This window comes from Rhinoderma darwinii, chromosome 2 (assembly GCF_050947455.1).
Source record: "Rhinoderma darwinii isolate aRhiDar2 chromosome 2, aRhiDar2.hap1, whole genome shotgun sequence".
In the NCBI taxonomy this organism is placed as follows: Eukaryota; Metazoa; Chordata; class Amphibia; order Anura; family Rhinodermatidae; genus Rhinoderma; species Rhinoderma darwinii.
The window spans coordinates 218,614,612-218,639,971 of NC_134688.1; the positions used below are offsets into that span (position 1 = coordinate 218,614,612).

At 40.5% G+C, this 25,360-nt stretch overlaps 1 protein-coding gene across 1 annotated transcript in view; it reads left to right on the plus strand.

Annotated features, from left to right (window-relative positions):
* ZZEF1 (zinc finger ZZ-type and EF-hand domain containing 1) overlaps nt 1-25,360 on the plus strand; it is a 168,754-nt gene that overhangs the window by 114,600 nt on the left and 28,794 nt on the right. Inside the window, exons 30-43 of the mRNA XM_075852854.1 lie at nt 179-343; nt 744-863; nt 4,477-4,638; nt 6,019-6,148; nt 8,999-9,137; nt 11,357-11,522; nt 16,612-16,874; nt 17,255-17,418; nt 17,509-17,647; nt 17,769-17,899; nt 18,217-18,494; nt 22,115-22,289; nt 23,523-23,655; nt 24,859-25,055. Of these exons, the coding sequence (XP_075708969.1) occupies nt 179-343; nt 744-863; nt 4,477-4,638; nt 6,019-6,148; nt 8,999-9,137; nt 11,357-11,522; nt 16,612-16,874; nt 17,255-17,418; nt 17,509-17,647; nt 17,769-17,899; nt 18,217-18,494; nt 22,115-22,289; nt 23,523-23,655; nt 24,859-25,055 (2,362 nt within the window). The remainder of the gene's footprint in view (nt 1-178; nt 344-743; nt 864-4,476; nt 4,639-6,018; nt 6,149-8,998; nt 9,138-11,356; nt 11,523-16,611; nt 16,875-17,254; nt 17,419-17,508; nt 17,648-17,768; nt 17,900-18,216; nt 18,495-22,114; nt 22,290-23,522; nt 23,656-24,858; nt 25,056-25,360) is intronic.

A 25,360-nucleotide genomic window follows, 5' to 3' on the forward strand; every position in this document is an offset into this window, starting at 1 on the left:
AGGTGTTTGAGGCTGCAGTGAGTGGAGCATGGAATAATTAAAAAGTTGGGCACACTTAAAGCCATTTTCAAAACAAAAGCTTTGTTAGAAGCAGTTGGCTATTAAAATGTTGCATTTCATCTTCCTTTGTTCAGCTTATGTTTTTAAAAGTAATTTATTTTTTGTTTCCTTCTGCAAGTGTTCTTCAGGTCCTGTCCCTCAGAAAGGCCCAGGCTGAAAACATTCTCAAGGTGCTCAAAATTATTCAGGAATGTCTGGACTCACTTGGGCAGCCTCATTTTTTTCAGCCCCCCTGTGTACTCTTTCTATTGGAGCTGCTTGCTTGCCAGAACGACTTCACTAAGTAAGTACAGTACAGTGTTCCATAGGGCTTGGTTAGCTGATCCCTCAAAAAACAATAGCAAGTGCTGTCATTTTTACAGTAATGCATGGGATAGTTGCAGTGTACCCTAGGAGGGAAAAAAAATTTGATGTGGTTCCCCCATGGTGAAGAGGTTTAGAATTGGTGAACTGCACCACCTTGGGTAAAGTCGTATGCTGAAATATTAAATTAAATGGCAATAATGGAGAATTGTTTTGTATGATTGTTTGCAAGTAGTGGTTCATAGTTCAGGTAGATATCCCGCTGTTAAAAAGTGAACATTGAGCAATAATTGTTAACACTGTTTTGACGGCTTAGTGCCATTCTGAAATGGAACAAAATGCTAGAAAAATAACCTTTTTTTTCCCTCTTAAATTCAAAGCTATTTTGGTCACCTTGAGGGCTGTGGAGCTGAACTGCATAGAGAGGTCCGAGAGTCGTACTACAGACTTGTTGTTCTTTTAGTTAATGCTGTAAAGGGTTTTAACAACCTAAATGACAGGTACGTTTCATCCATAATATTGTGATATATTTAATTTCTTGTACCAGAAAGAACTTGCAGCTCAGCGTTACCTAAAAGGACAGTAATAAGTTCTTTGTGACCGCAGCAAGTAAATCAAACAATCAGAGAAAGTTAATGTACATATTTTTGACCGACCAGGACCGTCAGCAAGAAGTTTGATTGTTACACAGATTTATTAGATCCAAAAACGTTTCGTAAGTAAAATGGCTGCACAGTTTAAAAGTAGGAGAAATTAAAGTAAATGTGTCTACGTATTTTTGGTGGTAATGCTTTTTTATGTGTACATGTGATATTCCTGGGACCTGTATAACTTCTAGGGAATTACCTCACCACCGGTCACCTAACCTATTATCAGCATCTGCAGGTAGAGCGCCAGTACCCTCACAATATATGTGAGGTTACTGAAGAGGTGACCGTGCGTACACTCGAAGATTTGGAGTGCGAGTATGAAAAATATTCCTCACAGAACCCACTGCAACAGCCCCCCTCCACACTTCCCTCCCAGGCCTCCTCTGAGGATACTTGTCTAAGGGAATGAGAGGGCCATTTTTGTTGGGCTAAGGAATATTTCTATTTCCATCTACGTGTTTTGGGAACTGTTTTTAGTCACTTCTCAGGCTACGTCTGGAACAAGCGACACTCCTTACACCGATGGTGGCGACCTCCTTAATTTAAATCCTGGATTCTTAGCGGTCTAGGCCACATCTTCCATGGCTCTAGCACCGCCCACTCACATCATGTGTCTTTATACCGACCTATCGGACTGCTTGGTCTGCCAATCTGAAGTAGAGGGACAACTTATCTCCTTTCAGGAGATATGGTTTGCTCCCTTGGATGACGCCTGGGTTTGGCAAGTGGTGTTGACATGGTACTGAATAGAATTCTTGATGCTTCCCCAAGGGCAGTTCTTTCTTTCGAGACTGCCTTGGGCCTCAGATCGAGCTTCTGCTTTTTTCCGGGCTATTTGTTCCCTTCTCCTTCAGCAAGTGATCATCTCAGTACCCCGGTCAGAATGGTTTCAAGGATTCTTCTCAAATCTCCTCACATTCCCTAAAAAAGATGGAAGAGTCAGACCGTCCCAGAGCTAAAGAATTTGCACTGCTTCATTCATATTCGGATGTTTTCCATTAAATCCCTGCGGTCAGTGGTCGCATCACTGGAACAAGTAGAATACCTTTCCTCCCACACTTGAGATTCCAACCTCCATATGGCTATTTCAAGGACCACCAGAGTTTCCTCCGTTTTGCAGTTTTTTTTTCAGCATTTCTAGTTAGTCGCCCTTCGATTTCGTCTGGCGATGGCTCCAAGGTACTTCACCACTGCAACGGGGAGTCTATATTATCCCTTCCCTGGGTGACCTTTTGGTGAAGGCCGTATTCTGACAGGATGACAACCATTCCAGCCTCAACATCACCCTGGACAATTTGAAGAGATTCGGGTGGATCATCAACAGGGAAGTCCTCCCTTGTCCCGCATCAGCACATGGAATTTCTGGGAATGATTTTCAACACCAGAACGGTCACGGTTCCTCACCGGATGGATAAAGTTCAAAGCCGTAGGAGCCGGGGTGGCTCATCTTTGTCGGAACACTCTCTTTCATCTGTTTCTGCATGTTGGTGCTGGTCTGGTTGGTATCTACCTTCGAGGCAGTTCCATATGCGCAATTCCACACAAGGTCTTTCCAGCAGGCTATTCTCATGGGTAAGTCTCAGGGCACACTGGACAGATCAACCTTCTGGTATGGAGTTCCATCTTCCTGGCCCTCTCCCTTTTAGACTCCATTTCTCCTGGGTCACCCAGTCAGAATACCTATCGACAATTACGCGGCAGTCGCCTATCTAAACTATCAAGGTGGCACTGTGTGAGCTCTATCAAATCCTCTATTGGTTGGAGAATTATGTGCCAGCCCTGTTCGCGATCCAGGTACTGGGAGTGATCAATTGGGCCGCAGACCGCCTCATTGTGAACCACTATATTCGGGTAAATGATCTCTTCACCCGGAAATCTTCTTTCAGATTTGCCAGAAGTAGGCACTCCAAACATGCGTCTCCTCATGTCTCGTCTCAACCGTAAGGTACTGGGCTACGCGGCGAGATACTGAGGCAGATGCACTGGTGACTTCATGGGAGGAGTTCGCTCTTGTATTTCTTCTGTCCCCTTCTGCTACTACCCAGAGTCCTCAAGAGGATCAAAATAGAGGGCGTTCCCGCAGTCAGGTGGTGTCGGACAGGAATTTAATGGCTAGGGTGTAGGAAGCTATGGTTCTGAGAGCTTGGGGTCTCTCTAAACCAGCAATCCAAGCAGTTTCAAAGTCAAGAAACCTCAATCTGCCATGATGTACCACTGTATGGGGAAGGCATACTTCCACTGCTGTGAGCAACGCAGTTTCCATTTAATGGTATGTTCTACCCCTAGGATCCCGTCCTTCCTGCAATCAGGTCTTGAGCAGGCACTTGTTCTCTTTTCTTAAGGGTCTGGCCTTTGTTTTGTCTTATCCTTTTTTATTGAACGTTGGCTTTTCATCCTCCGGTAAAGACTTTTCTGCAAGAGATGGTGCTACTCCCTTCAGAGATTCCAGCCTTGGGATCTTAACTTGATCCTGGGGGCTCTTCAGATATTTGTCACTGCGTATCTTTTCTTGAAGTGTCTTTCCCCGTGGCTTACGTCCATCATACGGGTTTTGGAATTGGCTGCTTTATCCGATCCATCTCCTTTTCAAATTATCCATAAGGTTAAAGTGGTGGTCTGTCCTACCTGTCTTTTCTCCCAAAAAGTGGTCTCTGCCTTTCATATCAATAAAGAGGGGGCGCTTCCTTCTTATTGTCTCTCCCCTTCTCTTCTGAGAGCCAGCTTGTACTGTCTCTATGTGGTAACATCTTTATGATTACGGCGGAGCCGTTTCGGTGAATTTCTCTCTTTGCTCTTACTGAAGTGCTGCACAAGGGATTGGTTTTGTCAAAGGCCACCATGGCACGTTGGATCCAGTCTGTGTTTTTTAAAGCCTAATGACCATGAGGTAATATTCCTCCCCTTTGGGTCTCTGTTTAATTTACTAGGGCTGTTGGTGCCACCTGCGCTGTAAGGTTCCAAGCTTTTAGTTGCTCAGCTTTACAAGGCTGTTTCCTGGGCTTCTGTGCACACTTTCACAAAGCTGTACTAGTTCCATTCTTTGGCCTCCTCTGATGCCGTTCTGGGTTGCATTGTGCCGCAGACAGCTGTGCATCAGGCAGGTCGCATGGATGTTTCGTTTTTTTATTTTCCCATCCTCTGACTTCTTTAGGACAGCCCATGGTGCGGTGTCCTCTAATAACAGGAAAATTGTAGGTTTGCACTCGCCGTAAAATTCCTTTAGTTGAATTCATTAAGAATCCCGCCCTCCTTCTTTTTCTTTTTTTTTTTTTCTAGTCCCTGGTCCATTGTTCTCTGGTTGGCATTTTTTATTTATTTTTTTCTCCTATGATCGTGGATATGTTTGTTCTTTGTCTACTGCAGCAGCTATTTTCTTAGTAATGATATACATGCCAATTTATATTTAATATTGGTTATGTAAAAATACATGCTTTTTCTTAAACTTGTCTCATTGATTTCTCAGGTCACTTCTTCCAGCGTTATCATGTGTGCAGACTACACTACTGCACATGTTGGACATGAGCTGGGAGCCACAAGATCTCTCATTCTTTCTCAGTATTGATCTTCCAGGACTACTTCTATCAATGTCTCAGGAGAACATAAGTACCCATGATAGTGTTGTAAGGTGAGAAATATTTTCATATCTAGAACAAATCATGCTGTAGTTACCAGCATCTGGATCCGTACAGTGAAGCTGCCGGAATGTCTACAATATTGAAATATAATGGGATTAAGATTTTAACTGTTTTATGTGCTTAAGATATAATATCCATACAGATCTGATCTTTTTGCCTATGCAATATGTCTTGAACGTGTGAAAAGCTTAGGGCCCCTGTAGTATCGGAGAAGATTTTATGAGACAGTGATTTCACTCTTATTACATAAGGTAGCTTGGGCCTTGCGTTGTCCATTCAATGAATAGGAGCATTACAGCAGAGGCTCCCGTATTGTATGTGGCAGCTCTATCTCTTCAGTTTGTCTACAGCCGCACCGCAAGAAGGGGGAGGTCTGCAGAGCATATAGATCGGCCTATTTCTCCCATACTCCAAAAACATGCTTCCTATGAAATTGACCCTAATGTATTTGTCTGAGATCGGGAATACATGCCTGAATACAGTTTCTTTACAGGACAGAAAAGCTAAATCTGTTGCATTTTTCCTGTCCTTTCAGAAATAGTATCTAGATGTACCTTACTTTTTTGGGTTTCCATTGGTAAAAATAAAAAACAACTGGAAATGGAATCCAATTGCATTTCTAGTAGTATACTTACTTTTTTTTTTTCCAGTATGCAGTAAAAAATGTATCCCTCAACTGTATAGGTAAAAATGTGGTGTGAACCAAGCCTGAGTCCTGCAAGATGTGCATTTTATGATGGGAAATCTCCTCTAAATTTTACCTTTTTAGTCTGATTATGGGGGTCCAACCACTGTTCATCTCATAGAAATTGAAGATGGGGTTACTTGGTCCTGGCAGGAAAGTGGCTGCGCATGTCCCTTTTCATTTAAGTAATTGAAAAATATGTAAACCGTTGATTGACTGTTTGGTATCCTCTTATGGCATATCCAGTCGATATGCCATAAATGTCTGTGATTGACATTGCTTGCAGTCCATGCAACTGAAATTGGTGATGAAATTGATGATTTAACAAAAATTTGTATTGTGCTTAAAATTCCGTTTATAGTCTCTCAAATGCTCTCATTTCCTACCCAGCCGTGGCTTGTCTCCTATAATGGTCACTGAATTTTCCAATTTGATAACCCCTAAAACCACCATCACAATTCATGTATGGCTTGCAGGCCTTCCCCCTCGCCAATTTTAATTTAATTGGCTTTTAAAATTGGTCTTGATTTATTTTAAAGAAACCTAAACCACAACTGCTATATTCTGCCATGTCTCCGTAAAGTGAGTCCGCTCAACCATTTGGTGGTGTTTAGAAACTATTTATTTTTTTATTTTTATTTTTTTTACCTCAACCGTTAATTTAAATTTCCATTTCTTTTTTCAGTCAATGGGAGGAGGAAGATGAGAGGGCAGATTACAGACAGAACCTTTTGTGGTTGGAAGAATGCAAAGATGGGATGTTTGAAACCTGGTATGAAAAGATAAGTCAGGCTGATCCAGATGTGAGAAGAAAGGTGAATTTTCTTTGTCTGCCTTTTGTTCTTACAGTACAATATAGTTACATTTGTATTGTTAGATTTATGTACTGTATATATTAAAGTAGTCCTTGCTACATCTGCTATTTTGCATTTTAGCAGTTTTAAAGCGAGTCTGTCACTTAATTATACGGTAATAAGCGCTAATGTGTACACAAAACAAATGTTCACATAAAAGCAATGCTCTGTTAAAACGTCATCCAAAATCCAGTGTTGGATTCCAAACGCCATCTTACGCTACCTTTTCAATGTACCGTAAGTGAATTTTTCTGATCTTAACATGAACATGGAGATCTAGCATGGGGATCTCATCGCTTACTGGCCACTGTTACAAAGTAGCAGGCTGAACGTGGTCAGGCCGCTGGTTAGAATTTCTTGCTGCTTAGAAATGATCCTCTTGTAATTCTTTATTACAGAGTAACTATTTTAACCCCTTCCCTCTTAGGCCACTTTTGACCTTCCTGACAGAGCCTCATTTATCAAATCTCACATTGCTTCAGTTTATGTGGTAATAACTTCGGAATGCTTTTACTTATCCGAGCGATTCTGAGATTGTTTTCTCGTGACACATTGGACTTTATGTTACTAGCAAAATTTGCTCGATACATTCAGTATTTAATTGTGAAAAACACCAAAATTTAGCAAAAAATGTTGACAATCTGCATTTTTCTTAATTTAAATGTATCTGCTTGTAAGACAGGCAGTTATACCACACAAAATTGTTGCTAATTAACAACCCCCATATGTCTACTTTAGATTGGCATCGTTTTTTGGAAACCGCACCCCTCAAGGCATTTATTAAGGGGTGTAGTGAGCATTTTCACCCCACAGGTCTTTTTTATAAACTATTGCGCTGCGAATGGTGCACAAAAAAAAACAAAAACATTTTTCCCTAGATATGCCACTTCAGTGGCAAATATGTCGTGCCCAGCTTGTGCCACTGGAGACACACATCCCAAAAATTGTTAAAAGGGTTCTCCCGGGTATGGCAACGCCATATATGTGGAAGTAAACTGCTGTTTGAGGACGCTGCAGGATTCAGAGGGGAGGGAGCACCATTTAGCTTTTGGAGCGTGGATTATTCTTGGTAGTAGATTTGTTTGCAGTCTTACTGGTATTTCAGTTTATAATGTGGGGGTAAATGTAAGCTGGGCAGAGTAAATCAGGGGCATAGTAAGATGGTATAATAATGGGGTAAAAAAAAATAAATAAAATGATCCATAGATGTGTGTTAGGATTGCTTCACAGACTTTCTGCACAGGTCGGTGTCGCACTGATAAATGTCCTTTCTTATACCCATTTTGGTCCACACTCTGCACCTTTGCAGTTTGGAAGTGTTGTCCTGGTATAATACGGGTGCCCTCTCCTCCAGCAGATATTTTTGGGCCCTACCCTTCCTGGTTCCCTAATGTTAGGGCCTTGATAATTCGCCTCTTGAAACAGAGGAAATGTTCCCCTCAGGCCTACACAACTTCCTTTTTTTTTTTTTTTTTTTTTCATTTCCTGACTTATTGGAGCCTTAAGTAAATTATTTTTTTTCTTAGACTTAGCGGTATGAGGACTGTTTTTTTGCGGGATGAGCTGTAGTTTTTATTGATACCATTTTGGGATATATGCGACTTTTTGATCACTTTTTATCCTTTTTTTTTTTTCTGGCATAGTTTTTTTTTTTTTTTTTTTTTGTTTCGTGTGTGTGTGTGTGTATATATGTATATATATATATATATGTGTGTGTGTGTATGTATATATATATATAATACCGCGTTCACCGTGCGTTATAAATTACATGTTAACTATATTCTGCGGGTCTGTCCGATTCCGGCGATACCTAATTTATAGCACTTCTTATTTTTTTATTTTTTTTTTGTTTTATGACTTTTTGCACAATAAAATTACTTTTGTAAAAAGAATGTATTTTTTTCTGTCAAGTTGTGAGAACCATAACGTTTTAATTTCTTTGTCGACGGATCTGTATGAAGGCTTGGTTTTTTGCGAGACGAGCTGTAGTTTTATATAGGTACCATTTTTGGATACATGCGACTTTTTGATCACTTTTTATTCCAATATTTGTAGGACAAAGTGACCAAAAAACAAATTGTGGTATAGCTTTATATGGGTTTTTTTTTTTTACGCCATTCACCACATAGAATAAATAAAATTTTTATAGTTCAGGCCGTTACGGTCGCGGCGATACCAAATATATGTATGGTTTATTTATTTTTTTTCAATAATAATGGACTTGATAAGGGAAAAGGGCAATTTTATTTTATTACTTGAAACTGTTATTATGTTTTAAAAAAAAATTTTTTGCACTTTTTCCATAGTTGTAACTTTTATATATATATATATATATATATATATATATATATATATATATATACACACTTTTTATTATTTTTTTAAGTCCCATTAGGGGACTTGAAGGTCCAACTGTCTGATTTTTATTTTTTCTCCCCCGCCATTACAGCCGGATGTCAGCGGTAATACACCGCTGACATCCAGCGATGTTGGCACAGACTCCCCTTCTGAGCTGGTGCCATCCATTTGTCGTATGGATACAGCAAAATGCCGGAAGCACTGGCTTTCCATGACCTATCCATACGACAAATGTCGGGAAGGGGTTAAAAGGGAAACTCCAAGTTTAAAAAACAAACATTCCAAAAATCACAAGTTTTACACACATCTTAATTTTTTTAATTCATTTGAGACATATTCTGAGGCTGTAATTGGCAACTTTTTTTTTTCTCTTTCCATAAGTTTACAGGACCATTTACTTGATGTAAACTGTATATAGAATATCTAACCTGAACTTGCTTTCATTGGTTATAGATGCATATGTTCATCGCAAGATACTGTGACCTGTTGAATGTTGAAATATCCTGTGATGGGTGTGATAAGATTGCACCATGGCATCGGTACCGATGTTTGCACTGTAATGACATGGATTTGTGCAAAACGTGTTTCCTTGGTAATTTATTTATTTAATTATTTTTACTTCATTAATTGTAGGATAGACTTGTCAACTGACCTCAATCTGCATGTATCCAAACTATATCCAAGAAAAAGTGGCTTGAGTGCAGTTCACCCTGAGATTTAAGGGGCAACACAGAATTATTGCAGTGGCATATAGAAAAATTGTGAAACTATAGCTCCGGTTGCCCCCAAGCTGGGTAGCATTGACTCTAGTGCTCTTCTTGAAAAAAATACGATGAATCCAGAGTATTTGATAAAATATAATTTTTTAATTTGTCTTTTTAAAAGAACAATTTTTTTAGGAAAATATTGACAAACATATAAAATAATTGTTACCATAGTAAATCCAAGCTTTGTAGAATTGTGTTTCACAATAATCTAGTAATACATTTTGAATAGATTATACTATGCCAACAGATGCTGCACATATAATAACACATATTTATGAGGTTTTGTACGGTGGTGCAGATTTCATACCACAAGCTCCAGGTATCTGAATACGCTGTTATTAGTATCCACTCCGCGTATCTAGATACAAAGTTGTCCTATAAATACTCCTCGTCCGGAAATAAGAAAATGGGGGTTTTGTTTGTTTTTAAACCCCCCCTTCCAGTTCTGGTGTCAAGTGCAGTCAATTCCTTTCAAGACCAGGGGATTGGGGAACCTCCTCTCTGGATATATTTGCTTTAGTCCTCCCGATGCGTTTCTTCGTGGCAACATAGATTCTTCAGGAGAGTTTTAGCCATATAGCATTTACCTATAATCTATGGGTATGTTCACACGCAAGCTCAAAAATGTCTGAAAATACAGAGCTGTTTTTAAAGGAAAACCGCTCCTGATTTTCAGACGTATTTTAAGCCACTCGCGATTTTCGCAGTGTTTTTTACGGCCGTCTTTGGAATTGTCTTCTATAGTCTATTAAAAATGGCTCCAAAAATGTCCCAAGAAGTGACCTGCACTTTTTCCTGGCCGTTTCTCAAATTGGCCCGTCGGCACAGAACGCCGTTTTTCCCATTGAAATCAATGGGCGGATGTTTGGAAGCCTTCTGCTTCTGGTTTTTCGGGCGTTTACGGCCCGAAAATAGGCCGTGTGAACATACCCTATAGGTGCTGTAAAAATATTTGGAGTGGTCCCAAGAGCTTCAAAGCGTCTTGTGGTGACGAGAGGTTTGCTGACCTATAGGGTGTTCAGTGTCAGGGAGCAACGCCTGTGTCACTCCCTGACACGTCTGGACGTCCGACGCTGGACACTGGTGTCACTCCCTAACACTGAACAACCTATAGGTCCGCAAACCTCTCGCCACTGCAGGACGCTTTGAAGCTCTTGAGATCGCTCCAATTATTTTGACAGCACCTATAGTTTATAGGTAAAGGCTATATGGCTAAAACTCACTTGAAGAATCTATTTTGCCACGAAGAAACGCGTCGGAGGGGGGACTAAGGCAAATATATCCAAAGAAAGAGGTTCCCCAATCCCCCTGTCGCAAAAGGAATTGACTGCACTTGACACCAGAACTGGTAGGGGGGTTTAAAAAAGAAACAGATTTTCTTATTTCCGGGCAAGGAGTATTTATGGGACAACTTTGTACCTAGATACGCGGAGTGGATATTAATAACAGCGTATTCAGATACCTGGAGCTTGTAGTATGAATTCTGCACCACCGTATAAAGCCTCATCAATATGTGGTATTATATGTGCAGCGTCTGTTGACATAGTATAATCTATTCAAAATGTATTACTAGATTATTGTGAAACACAATTCTACAAAGCTCGGATTTACTATGATAATGTAATTATTTAATATGTTAATATTTTCCTAAAACAAAAATATATTTTTAAATGACAAAGTAAAAGTTATATTGTATGAAAAACTAAAAGTAAAGTCAAGGTGGAGGACTACTAACTTCTCTCTTTTCATTGAAGTACTCTTCTTGACAGGAAGTCCTAAAAAATGTCCCGTCCCGTCCCCCCCGGTGATCACTACTTTAACTTCCGTTCTGAATGTCCAGAAACATTTTACATTTGTGTTCATTATATTGACCAAACTCTTAGCTTTAGTTTAACATGATCATTTAAAGGAATACTGAAACTAAAGTGGTTACCTTTTGTAGCTGTTTAGTGGTGGAATCCAATATTGTCAGGGGTTTTGTGGTGTTACACATTGGGATAAATGAGCTATAAAAGCCTAATAATAACTTGTTTATTTATAACAGGTGGTGTAAAGCCTGAGGGACATGAAGATGAGCATGAAATGGTCAACATGGAATATACGTGTGATCATTGCCAAGGACTTATTATTGGTCATAGAATCAACTGCAATGTATGCGACGACTTTGATCTGTGCTATGGATGCTATGCTGCCATGAGATTCTCTGAAGGGTACTGCTATTTACTGTATGCTTTGTACTTTTCTGTAAGCGCTACAGAAGCAAATCTCGCTACATCACTAATGAAAGACGTTAAGCCCATAAAAAATATTTTAGATGGGACATTCGTTTTATATAAATGAAGGTTAATAATTATATAATCAAAAGCTCTACATCTTTCAACTCCTTCCAGTATTCAATATTTCTGTTTGCTGACACTGAAATAAAAAATGTCTCCGTTTACATGCAGAGGCTTAACCCCTTCAGGACTGAGCCTGTTTTGGCCTTCAGGACGAAGCCGATTTTTAAAATCTGACATGTGTCACTTTATGTGGTAATAACTCCGGAATGCTTTTACCTATCCAAGCGATTCTGAGATTGTTTTCTCGTGACACATTGGACTTTATGTTACTGGCAAAATTTGCCCGATAGATTCAGTATTTAATTGTGAAAAACACCAAAATTTAGCGAGAAATTGCAAAAATTAGCATTTTTCTAAATTTAAATGTATCTGCTTGTAAAACCGATAGTAATACCACACAAAATAGTTACTAGTTACCATCCCCCACATGTCTACTTTAGTTTGGCATAGTTTTTTGAACATTATTTTATTTTTCTAGGACGTTACAAGGCTTAGAACTTTAGCAGCGATTTCTCATATTTTAAAGAAAATTTCAAAAGGCGATTTTTACAAGGACAAGTTCAGTTCTGAAGTGGCTTTGAGAGTCTTATATATTAGAAAGTCCCCATAAATCACCCCATTTTGAAAACTGCACCCCTTAAAGTATTCAAAACAGCATTCAGAAAGTGTATTAACCCTTTAGGCGTTTCACAGGAATTAAAGCAAAGTAGAGGTGAAAGTTACAAATTTCATTTTTTTTATACAAAATTCATTTGTAATACATTTTTTTCTATACCACAGAAGGTTTTTCCCAAAAAATGTAACTTATTATTTATTGCCCAGATTCTGCAGTTTTTAGAAATACCCCACATGTGGCCCTAGTTCGGTCATGGACTGAAACACAGGCCTCAGAAGCAAAGGAGCACCTAGTGGATTTTGGGGCCTTCTTTTTTTAGCATATATTTTAGGTACCATGTCAGGTTTGAAGAGGTCTTGTGTGGCCAAAACAATAAAGACCCCCAAAAGTGACCTCATTTTGGAAACTACACCCCTCAGGGAATTTATCTAGGGGTATAGTTAGCATTTTGAACCCACAGTTGTTTTGCTAAATTTATTTGAATTAGTTTGTGAAGATGAAAATCTACTTTTTTCTGAAAAAACGTAGAAATTTTTAATTTTTTCAAGGTATAAAAGAGAAAAAACACCCCAACATATGTAAAGCAATTTCTCCTGATTATAGCAATACCCCATATGTGGTAATAAACTGCTGTTTGGACCCACAGCAGGACTCAGAAGGAAAGGAGCACCATTTGGATTTTGAAATTCTGATTTTGCTGGAATGGTTTTCAGTGCCATGTCGCGTTTGAAATGCACTGGAGGGAACAAAATAGTGGAAACCCCAGGAAAGTGACCCCATTTTGGAAACTACACCCCTCAAGGAATTTTTCTAGGGGTAAAGTTAGCATTTTGACCCCACGGTTGTTTTGCTGAATTCATTGGAATTATTCTGTAAAGTTAAAAATCGACTTTTTTTCTGAAAAAAGGTAGCCATTTTTAATTTTTACAAGGAATAAAGGAGAAAAAGCACCCCAACATTTGTAAAACAATTTCTCCCGATTACGGAAATATGCCATATGTGGTAATAAACTGCTGTTTGGACCCACAGCAAGGCTTAGAAGGGAAGGAGCGCTATTTGGCTTTTGGAGCTCAAATTTAGCTGAAATGGTTTTTGGGTGCCATGTCGCATTTGCAAAGCCCCTGAGAGGCCAAAACAGTGGAAACCCCCCAAAAGTGGAAATTACACCACTTAAAGAATCTATCTAGGGATATAGTGGGCATTTAGACCCCACAAGTCTTTTGCAGGATTTATTAGAATTAGGCCGTGAAAATGAATATCGACATTTCTTCCACTAAAATGTTGCATTTTTTTCAATTTCACAAAGGATAAAGGGGGTAAAAGCCCCCCCAACATTTGTAAAGCAATTTCTCCCGAGTACGGCAATACCCCACGTGTGGTCATAAATGATTTTTCATTAGAAAGTAATTAACCCTTTCTGGAGTGATCCATTTTTTTCTTTTCCTTCTTAGTTTTTTCCTCCCCGCGTTCCAAGAGCCACAACTTTTTTATTTTTCAGTCAATAGAGCGGTATGAGGGCTTATTTATTGAGGGACGAGCGGTCGTTTTTATTGGTGCAACTTTTTGGTACATACAACTTTTTGAGCACTTTTTATTACATTTTTAGGTAGAGCCAAGGTGACCAAAAAAACAGCGATTTTGCCGTTCTAAATTCTTTATTTTTTACGTGAGACGCTCCATACCTCACTCCCCACACTACGACATGCTATGTCATGGTGCGCGCAGGGGTTAATGCGCAGCGCATGGTGCGGAGTGAAAATTTAAATTTTCCACTCCTATGCCATTTTAGTGCACTATATGTTATGCCCAGTTTGTGCCACTGAAGACAAATAACTCAAAATATTAACCGGGTTCTCCCGGGTATGGCGATGCCATATCTGTGGACGTAAATTGGTGTTTAGGCACGCTGCAGGGCTCAGAAGGGAGGGACGCCATTTGGCTTTTGGGGCACAGAGTTTGCTTGGTAGTTGTTCTGTTTGGGGTTTTACTGGTGTTTCAGTTTATAATGTGGGGGCATATGTAAGCTGTGCGGGATACATCAGGGTACATGTTATCTGTGCGGAGTACATCAGGGTATAATAAGAGGGTATAATAATGCAGTAAATAAATAATAATCCGCAGATATGTGGCCAGTGTCGCACTTATAAATGGTGCCCGATCTTATCTGCTTTTGGAACACTCTGCACATTTTGCATCGCCATATTCTGAGAGCCAGAACTGTTTTATTTTTTCTCCACCGGAGCTGTGTGAGGGTTTATTCTTTGCGGGACAATCTGTAGTTTTCATTGGTACCATTTTGGGGTACCAGAAATTTTTTTTATCACGTTTTATTCCATTTTTTGGCAAGCAAGGTGACCAAAAACCATCAATTCTGACAATGTTTTTTATTTGTTTTTTTTATGGCCTTCACCCTGGGCTATAAATGACCATTATACTTTATTCTGCGGGTCGATACGATTACGGCGATACCAGATGTATATAATTTTTTTATGTTTTGCAGCGTTTGTGCAATAAAATCACTTATTTATAAAATAAATTAATTTTTGTGTCACCATATTCTTAGAGCCATAACGTTTTTATTTTTCAGTCAAAAAAGCGGTGTAAGGGCTTGTTTTTTGCGGGACGGGATGTAGTTTGTATTGGTACCATTTTGGCGTACATGCGACTTTTTGATCACTTTTTATTGTATATTTTGGGAGGGTTGGTAACCCAAAAATTGTGATTCGGGCACTGTTTTTCGTTTATTTTTTTCGCAGTGTTCACCGTGCGGGAAAAATAACATTACAGTTTTATAGTTGGGGTCGTTACGAACGCGGCGATACCAAATATGTGTACTTTTTTTAACGTGTTAATTTTTTTCCTATAATAAAAGTCTTATTATAGGAAAAAAAGCATTCTTTGTTTGTCACTTCTAACTTTGATTTTTACACTTTTTCAAAACATTTTTATTATCTTTTTTTAACTTTTTTTACTTGTCCCACTAGGGGACACTTAGACTGGCAGCTCTGATCGCTGCTGGAATACATTACACTACACACGTAGTGTAATGTGTTCTAACTGTCATTGTGACGTAACTGTCACACTGACAGGAAGCAGAGGAGGAACGGCCGGAGGCTGATCCTCCGAGGCTTCCGTACATGGCAACCCGGAGGTCATTGTCTGGCCTCTGGTTGCCATGATAAGGATCGCCAGCCCCCGCAAATACATGTGGGGGGCTGCCGATCCGCTGTAAACCTCTTCGATGTGGTGATCGCAATCGACCACCGCATCGAAGGGGTTAATTGCCGATTTCAGCGGCGACAGGCCGCTGATCGGCAACGGGGAGAGCAGGGCTGACACCCTGCACAGTTAACCGCCGCTGCGGTGCAGCGCCGCGCGGTGGTTAACTTTTAAAGCGCGGACGTAACTGTACGCCCAGGTGCGCGAAGTTACTGCTTATCTGGACGTACAGTTACGCCAAGGTGCGGGAAGGGGTTAAAATCCTAAAGACCTAGTCTTGATCACATAAGAATGTCATAAATGTCAGATGCGGGTCCCACCTCTGGGACCCGCACCTAGCTTTAGAACGGGGTCCCCTAAACCCCCGTTTTAGCTTTTTGTGCTCGCGCGGACTCCCAGCCGCTTACTGATTACATGGTAGGGAGTTATGGAAACAGTGTAAGTCCCATAGTAGTGAATGGCAGTTACGGAAGCAGTGTAGCATGCGAGCTACTCTGTTTCTGTAACTACTATTCAGTTCTATGGGAGTTACGGGAACAGCGTAGCTCGGCGAGTTACTGTTTCCGTAACTCCCTACCATGTAATCAGTAAGTGGCTGGGAGTCAGTCAAAAAGCTAGAACGGGGTTTTGGGTGCCCCGTTCTAGAAAGAGGTGCGGGTCGCAGAAGTGGGACCCGCATCTATCTGACATTTGAGATATTGTGTGGGTATGTCATAAATGTCTCTGATGGGAAAAACCCTTTAAGGGTATATTCGCATGTGGCAGATTTGTAGTGGATATTTCTGCGAAAATCCATGTCTGAATGAAAAGGTTTCTGCATCACTTGGGTAGATTCCAGATAAACGGGACAGTGGCTGAAATTTCTGCAACATATCTGCCGTGTGAATATACCCTAGGCTTATCAGAGCTCTAGTGAGTTGTTCACCTGTTTGGGCAGGACTGAATCAAGTCAGGTTTTCAGCTTCTGATTAACAAGATAGTTTACATTCAATAAAGCAGAATTTAAAATTTAAAAATGCAAGTGCCACAGGTTAAATTGATGACCCTTTATCTCTTACAGGAAAGAACCTTGATTCTGTATTTATGAAAAACTTATTCTAACCATAACTTTGTTTCCATCTTTAGCCATTTGCCTAGCCACAGTATCACTATCTATCCAACAGTCACTAATAAAATCAATGACCGGCAGCGGCTAATCCAGCCTTATATACACAACTACTCTTGGTTACTCTTCACTGCCCTAGCTCTCTACTCATCAGACCTGGCCAGTGAAGGAGAGAAGGAAGGCGAGAATCTTGACTCCACGGTCATTTCCAGTGCCCAGATTTTGCAGGCTAATTGCACTGATTTAGTTGCAAGTTTTCTACTGAAAGCGCAGAAAGGAAAGGGTGAGATTTTCAATTCTTAACTGCAAAAGTTAATCCTTATTAGAAATTGGTTTCTTTTATGTTTATTAAGTTTTAGTTGCATAGCTCATCCATTTATCATCCTGTTTGGTTGTTACAAACGACTACATATAAAAGGGCACTTCCCACCTATCGGCCCCAGAAAGTAGTCCGGTTGCAAGAGATTAGAAGGTCGGAACGGTGGTTTCTCTCAGCCAATTACTGCCGTTTACATGGATTGGTGATCCTGAAACAAGGTTCATTAAGTCCTTAAACTGACTTCTCATTGGCTGAAAAAAAGTCTTGTTTTTTCTTAATTGTGAGACTGATATTTGTTATTGTAAATATATATATATTTTTTTCTTCTATACATGTTTCTGTAGGTGTCAGAGTGTCTTCCTTACTCTCTATGTGGACCGGTAATGAACATGAGTTGCCTTCCATTAAGTCTTCCAGCTATGTGGTTACTGAGGACAATGAAATTAGTCCGCTAAATAAAACTGCTGAGGCTCAAGATATCACAGTAAAACATACTGTGCAAAAAAAGGTATCTATGTAAATATAATTTCTACTGGAATTTTTTAAAATAGGAGCAGTTAATATAGATGATTTCTGTGTTTTGTTTTTTCTTTTGTAGAGCAAAATGGATATAGACACAAATATACCTATCCTCAGTAAGGTACGCTGCCTAGGTGAATATAAAGAAAAGGACATGTCCTTGAAAGAGTCCAGTCCTGATGAAGTGAACGCAGAACATCCTAAAGAGCAGTACCTTTGTAAGTTACTTTAATATCCACAATGGGACTGTTTTGTGCCATTTGTATTCTTATTTTGTTGTGCTAAGGGAGATTGAAAGTTAATACATTACAATTGTAATTTTGTTTACTTACTGTGTAGTTGCTGGAGACTTGTCCAAGAAGAATATTGTTGACAACGCTATAATCTTAAGCCCTGACCAAGTCTTTGCTGAATGCTCTCAGGAACGTATTTTGGGCCTGATAGCCGCCATGTTGCCTCCTTTGAAATCGGTAAGACCTTTTTCATACAAGTCTGTATGCAGATCTGCAGCATCTTTAAAGGGGGTTGTATGAGGTTAGAATAAAGGGTCCAGTTTTGCACAAACACTACCACTCTTGTTCTTGGGTTGTCTGGTATTGCAGTTCAGTCCCATTCTCTTGAATGGGCTCCCCAGAAGAAACCTGGTTAGATGGTGCAGGAAGCTTTTGGTGTTTGGAGCAGATTTCTTACATCCATAATAGCAAAGTAGCTGATTGTGTTACATTATAGTTTCTTTTTTATGTTTGTGAATCATATTTACTAGAGATTTAAATTTTTTCTATTTCAGGATATGGTGGGCTCCATTGTGAACCTTCAACAAGTGTTGCCACTGATGTTTCAAGTTGTTATATCCAATGCTGGTCACTTAAATGAATCCTACCATTTAACCTTGGGCCTTCTGGGACAGCTAATACTTCGGTTAAACCCTTGTGAGGTGGATAATGCGGTGAAGAAGGTTCTGTCTTCCAATCACAGTGTACAAGTAGCAGCTGATGGGAGTTCTGTGCCAGATGGGTGGATCACAACTCAATTGCTTTTCAGCCTGGGAGCATTATTTCTGGACAGGTTTGTTTCTTAAATATTCTGATAAGTGTATTACATGGACGTCTATTGATTTGAATCGGTGCCATGTAACACTACATTTCCCCTGCAGCCACTTCTGTGGGGCAAATGAGTGGCCCATGCATCTTTCCCTGATATCAATGGATTAGATCAGCTGATTTCTTGGGTGGCTTCATTCTATGAAGGGATTCTCCAGTTTGGACACCCTGTTTAAGAACCTGTGAAAGATTATTTTTCTCGTTAAAATCATGGGACACAGCACCATTGGTATAGTAACTGACCCTAGGTGGTAGGAAAAGTCTGGGCTCTGCCCAGGTAGGCTGTATCCTTCCCACAAACACTGCTTAAATCTGTTTTAGCCTATTGTCCATAGAAGGCAGACATGACCTGATTTTCAGGTCTGCTATTTTTTTATTTTAGTTTTATTTATTTTTCTTCTCTCAGCTGAATGAGGGTTTTCAGCCTGGTAACCAGTCTAGTCAACTACCTGCGGGTGACTGGACACCAGGCAGTTCTCTGCACTGAATTTCCCTCAGTCGTCCACCTAATCTAATTTTCTGCATTTGCAGGCGGAGTGCCTGTAACACCACTTTACATCCGAGGTTACTGAAGGGGTGTCCTTTGCACACCGATATGTATAATTCCCCAGGACCCCACCTCCCACCACACTGTCGACTCTTTCAAAACTCCATACAAAGGCATACTTTTAATGGGATGAACATGCTATCTATCGGGGAATCTCTTTACTGGGGTGAGGAAGTCCATATCTATAGGGAGAGACCTGGAGGGATGCTGTATCAGGCTTACTTTGCTTGTGTATGGGGCATCACGGTTCCTTTTAGTGGTGAGGCAACATGCTTCACACTGCGCCGTAATGCACCTCGTGCACCGCTTGTCCCATCAGTGCTGCAGGCCGGGTCCTCTACCTGAGTCTCCGGCTTGTACCAGCACTAGGCCACATGAATGTCACGCTAGCACAGGATCCTGGCAGGCCAATCCGACGACTGTCTGAAGGGAGTCATCTCTATGGAGGCGGGCTTTAGGCATGGGCAGCCTTTCAAAAACACAGGCTTCTGAAGGGGCGGTCCTCTAAACACGCCATTGCCTCGAACTGGCTCCATGTGCAGATGCCATTTCACAGCTCTTCTGCCTAGCAAAGGGGTCATTTCTCAGCTCTTGCTCCAAAAGCCATTTTCCAGCATTTTTTTCTTCCAGTCATCATTCCCTCCAGCTTCTGCTAAGCGATGCACAGCACCATGGGAGCCCCTTATTTTTTAGTAGGTGCAGTTACACCAGGGGTCACTTTTCCCTCTGAAGCTATTGGTTAGGTTACTATGCTTTTAGCGGTTGCAATAAAGTGTTCATGCGGCCAGCCTATTCCATTCTGCGCACAGTGTCTGCAATCCAAAATGCTATGCCCATCCAGGATGTGGCAGTCACTGAACAGGTAAAGTCCTTTACTCAGACCTTGGGACATTTCCAGACTTTCCTAAATCATGGTGGTCTTTGGCGCGTTTGCCTTCCCAAATAGTGGCTGAACTTTAATGATCTCAAAATGGTCTGTTTCTCCTTCTGTGCATCCATCTATCACGGCTGTGCGGCCAATCGGGCTTCCAAAAAAGCCCTGGTTGGTCTTCACTTTGGTGGCAGACTTTTTGAAAATGTGGCTACTTAGCGGTAAGAGTTCTCTTCTGCCTCAGAACTGCCTGCACAGTCCGCAGCCTTCTGTCCATTCTCAGAGGTTTTGGACCACAGAGACCAGAAAAGAGGGCTACCCGACCCAGCGACCCCAGACACCAATCCTTCAAGCCTGGGCCTGCGTGGCTTTAGCGCCCCAGGACCCAGAAGCCCTCCTCTGCCAAGACATTATTTAGCCTGAAGGTGTCTTCTCACTCATGTCAGCTGTCCAAGTGGAAAGGACGACTTTTTTTCTTTCAAGAGACATGGCTTGCTCATGTGGATGACTCCTGGTTTCAGGAGGTGGCTTTAACAGGATACAATATATAGTTTGCGACCCTTCTCCCACGTCGTTTTTATTCCAGTCATCTCAGCCTCGCACACCAGATGGCGCTACTGTTTTTTCCCAGGCTGTTCGTTCCCTTCCTTCTACAGAAAGTTATAGTTCCAGTTCCTCAGTCAAAACGTTTTCAAGGGTTCTACTTCTGGATTTGGTCAAGTTGAACCTATTAGTTTGCGTTCGGAGGGTACACATTAAATCCCTAAGTTCGGTGATCACATTCACGGAGCAAGGAGAGTTCCTCTCTTACATCGACATTCACCAAGCATACCTCTAGTTCTCTCTAGCAAGGATCCACCACCAGTGTTTCCTTTATTTTGCGATAAGTTTCTTAACATTTCCAATTTGTCACTCCCTCTCCTTCAAACTCTCCACATGTTTTCACCAAGGTTCTGGGAATTGTCATGGTGCTTCTCTTCACCAGAAGAGTCCGGGTCATACCTGGATGACCTCATGGTGAAGGCCGCCTCAAGAAAGGTCAGTCTTTCTAGTCTCATCACCCCTCTGGATATGTTGAAAATATTTGGGTGGATCATCAATGAGAAGAAGTCTTCCTTGGTCTGAACTCAGAGCATGGAGATTACGGGACTGATCTTCAACAGCAGACCAGGTCAAGACTATATGAGCTGAGGTGACTTGTCTTCGCCTGGATACTTTCTCTTCCATCTACTTTTTCATGCGGGTACTGGGCAGTTTGGGGTCTACCTATGAGGCAGTTCCTTCTTCGCAACTCCACTTTAGGCCCCTCCAGGGGTGCGGTCCTCTCACTCTGGAACAAGTCTCAAAACTCACTGACAAAGTTGATCCTCCCTCCGCCTTGGGTTTGTAGTAGAGTTGTGCTAGTGAAACCTTGCTAACCATTACTATGGGACGGTCTTTTCTTCCCCTCCAGTGGCTTGTCATCTCGATGGATGCTATCCTATCCGGATATGGTGCAGTTTTGTCCTCCACACAGTCCAGGGCATTTGGTCACAGGAAGACATCCTATCAGATAAACTCTCTAAAATTGAGGGAGTTCTTCTGAGCCTTCTCCCATTGGACTCTTCAGGGTACCCCGATCAGAATCCAGAGTGATCAATTCAAGGTGGTTGCCGAACCCCAGCATCAAAGGGTACCAGGAGTCGGGCGGCTCTGTGGGACTCCTCTCGGATCCTCATATGGGAGTGTCATGTACCTGCTCTGTAGACGGTCCACCTATTCAGGAGAGTTGTCCTTTCACTCAGTAGTATTCCGTAAGTTTTGCAAAAAGTACAGCACCCCAGATGTGGATCTCTTGGTGTCTTGTCTCAACCACAGGGTTCCAGCCTACATGATTAGAGCAGGAGATCCCAGGGCCATTGCAGTCGATGCTCTGGTCAATCTGTGGGTCGAGTTCCCTCTCCTGCATCTCTTTCCTCCCCTTCCGCTCTTGCCCAGAGTGCTCAAGAGCCAGGAAACCTCAATTGGCCATATACCCATGGTGCTTTGTCCCTCAATAAATTCAATGAGAAAGTAATTTTACGGTGTGAAAAAAAAATGAAAATTATTTTTTTTACTCATGTTTTTTGTCATTGTAAGCACTCCAGTCTTTTTAATGCATTTTGGTTTTTTTCTGTTCTTTCTTTAGCAAAGTTGGTCTTGATTGGGCTTGCACAATGTCTGATATCCTAAGAGAGTTAAACAACTCTCCAAAATGGCACAAAGTAATGACTGCTTTCACTGATCACTGTATGCAACAGCTGCCTCACCAGCTAAAAAATACAAATATCTTTACATTATTAGTCTTGGTTGGATTCCCTGAGGTAAGACATCACTAGTAGCATTTATATATGCAAACTTTTTTTTAACTCTTATAATTGTTTTACTTTGTTCCTAACCAGTAACAAGGCCCATATGTGAATTATTACAATGAGTCATTATATGGAATGCGGTCATCTTCACAATTCTTTTTTTTTTTCTCGTTATTGCTCCAATGCAATAAAAAAACAAATATAAATGAAGCTGAACAGTCTACATAGGTTTTTTTTGTATGTTCGTTATGATTAAGAAATTAATTTTCAAAAATGCGTCAAGTTCTAGTGCAGTCTAAAGATTTGACTTGTCACTGATACGTGTATTTTCAGTAAAGTGCCTTTGTTTAACGAGGATCGTTGTTCTGGACAACCTTTCTTGAATAAGGGTTTATTTGTAGTCTGTTACCATGGAGACACATAGGTTTGCAATGGAACTGCATATACAAATGGTAGGATATTTTGTACTTTAAATGCATTGGAGCAATAAAAAGAATAGTTGCAAAGGTGTGTACTTTGTTACTCCACCTAAGTAGATTTCAATTTGTGGTTTCAAAAAAAAAAAAAATGACCGTTGCTTTTGGCCAGTTTTTACCTATAATTAATGTTCGCCACTGTTGAACTCTTGGCTGCTTTTAACTGCTGCATTAGATTATTGTAAGGGCAAACCCTGCTGCAACACTTGAAAGTTTGCAACTTAAAGGGAATGAAATTTTTATTTTTCTTCTGGTTTTATTTTCTGATGGTATATTATTTTTTTTTATTCCAATGTCTTTACATTGTCATGGGACAACCATCATGCCGGAGCTGCTGCTCTGAGCTGCGTTTTTAGAGACCCCGTTTAGAGATTTGCTTTACAGCAGCCAGATGGATATAGGGAACCTCGGTGAAGATGATCTATTGAATTCAATGGAAGAGTTTTCTGTGCATGCACTGTGAATAGTGTAGAGATCATTGTTCAGGAGGAAGAGGAGATGACTGCTTAGAAGGGATTTCTACAAAACCGGAAATGTGATCCTATACTTTTTAATATAGATTGTAATCTGAAAAATAACAAATCTATGGATGTCTAACATTCTTTTTAACCACTAGTGAGAGAAAAAAACACAAAACACAAAGGGTCCTGTAATCTGCTTTACCTATATACTTTTCCTAACGATTATTGCAGCTATTTGTTTATATTCATCAGCATGGTTTTTTACAATTCTGTATATAGCCAGCTTTGTTTTGTGTTTTTCACTTCAGGTACTATGTATGGGAACACGGTCTGTATATATCGATAATGCCAAAGAGCACCATGATGTTATTCTATTAAAGCATTTCACTGAGAAAAATAGAGCTGTAGTTGTTGACCTCAAAACAAGAAAGCGCAAAACCAGTAAGTATGATTATGTACATGATATACATTAGGCTATGTTCACATCTCAGTGTTTATATACGTTCCAGCATGTGCAATCGAAATGCTACTTGCGCTTATACGCCAAACATATCAATTTTAATAAACCCAACTTATGCCAAAAGTGTCATCCGTTCAAGTGGTCTGCTTTTTAATCTAAGGAAAGTTTTGTTTGCAGTATACATTTGTTTTACAGTGGGAATCTGTTTGAGGTATGCAACTATAAGGCATAAAGTTGTATACATTTGTTCTATACGTTCGCAACATGTCAGATTTTCCCGACTTATACACCAGACGTAAAGAAAAAAAAAAGATCTAAAACCCAGCCTTAGACCTTATTCACGCTAACGTGTTATATGTCCATGTGACGGCCGTTAAAACAGCATCTGTCACACGGACCTATGTAATTCAATGGGGCTGTGTGAAGCGGCTATGAGGAAATAGGACGTGTGCTATTTTTTTCTGCTTCACGCATCCCTTCATGGACTAGTCTATGGGGGATGTGTGATAACGCATCCCGCAGGGAAAAGCATGGATGCAGACTGCCGTTTTTCACGTCTGAGATGCGCAGCGCTCGTTTGAATCCGGCTTTAGTCTGTCATATGACTAGTTTGGTTCAGATTTCCCTGGTTTCCCACCTAGAGGTCATCTGACTACTAGTGGGATATTTGGATCATAGAATCCATAGTAGGCACCGTGAGACACCTATAGTTTTCCTGAGAGTAAACAAGACCGATATGGAGAATGTCTGTTTTGAAGTTGACTCTTTGTTTAGCTTTGTAGAGTTTTTGCTCATCCCTTTTCTGTTACTAGGAGATTTTAGGAGTGGGTATACCATGTAAATGTAGTCGGGCCAATATGATATTCATCGTGCTCATGTGGTAGTGCTTTGTGCTGGGATGCAATTACAATGTAGGTAGTCTAATCTTTCGTAAAAGCTGCCTTTAAGGAAACAAAGATGGCGTGTCTTGTGAGAATTTATAAAGCTGTCAATGCATTTAGATTTTGGCTCTATTAAAGATTATAGACGCATCTGTCTAATCGGGACATTTACACCCCGTTATTTAGCTGTAATAGCACTTAATACGATAGTGTGTACAGTTTTTTGTTTTTTTTTGTATTTTATAAAATCTTCCCTGTTTTCATCTAAAAATCTTGATAATTCCTGTTGGTTTTTCATTTCAGTAAAAGACTATCAACTGATGCATAACGCTGACTGTGATGGACAATTCACTCAAGGAAATCTTAAGAAATATCTTCAGCAATTTGCCTCCATTTCCCGCCATCTCTTGCAGTCTAACTTGGATAACGGCTGTGCAGAAGCAGTTGAAGCTACTTGGGTCCTGTCCTTGGCTATAAAGGGATTATATAAAACTCTTAAGGTAACTCGCTTTCCTGGATTTAGTTTTTTGAGCTTTCTTGATGCATAGGTGAAATATCGAAACTAACACAAAGGAAAAGAGGAGTAGTTGGCAGCTATATATTTGCTATTGCTGACAAGTGATGAATTTACCTGTTATTTCACGTAACAATGTTGTGTTGATGCTGCAGGCATGTGGAGTAAAGGTGTAGGTTTTTGTTTAAACAGCTTGCGGAGTGGTGGAAGCACGGGCTATGGAAATATGACATCTTCTAATACATTCTGTAACATTTCATCTCATTGTGTATTGAGTGTTGACACAAACTA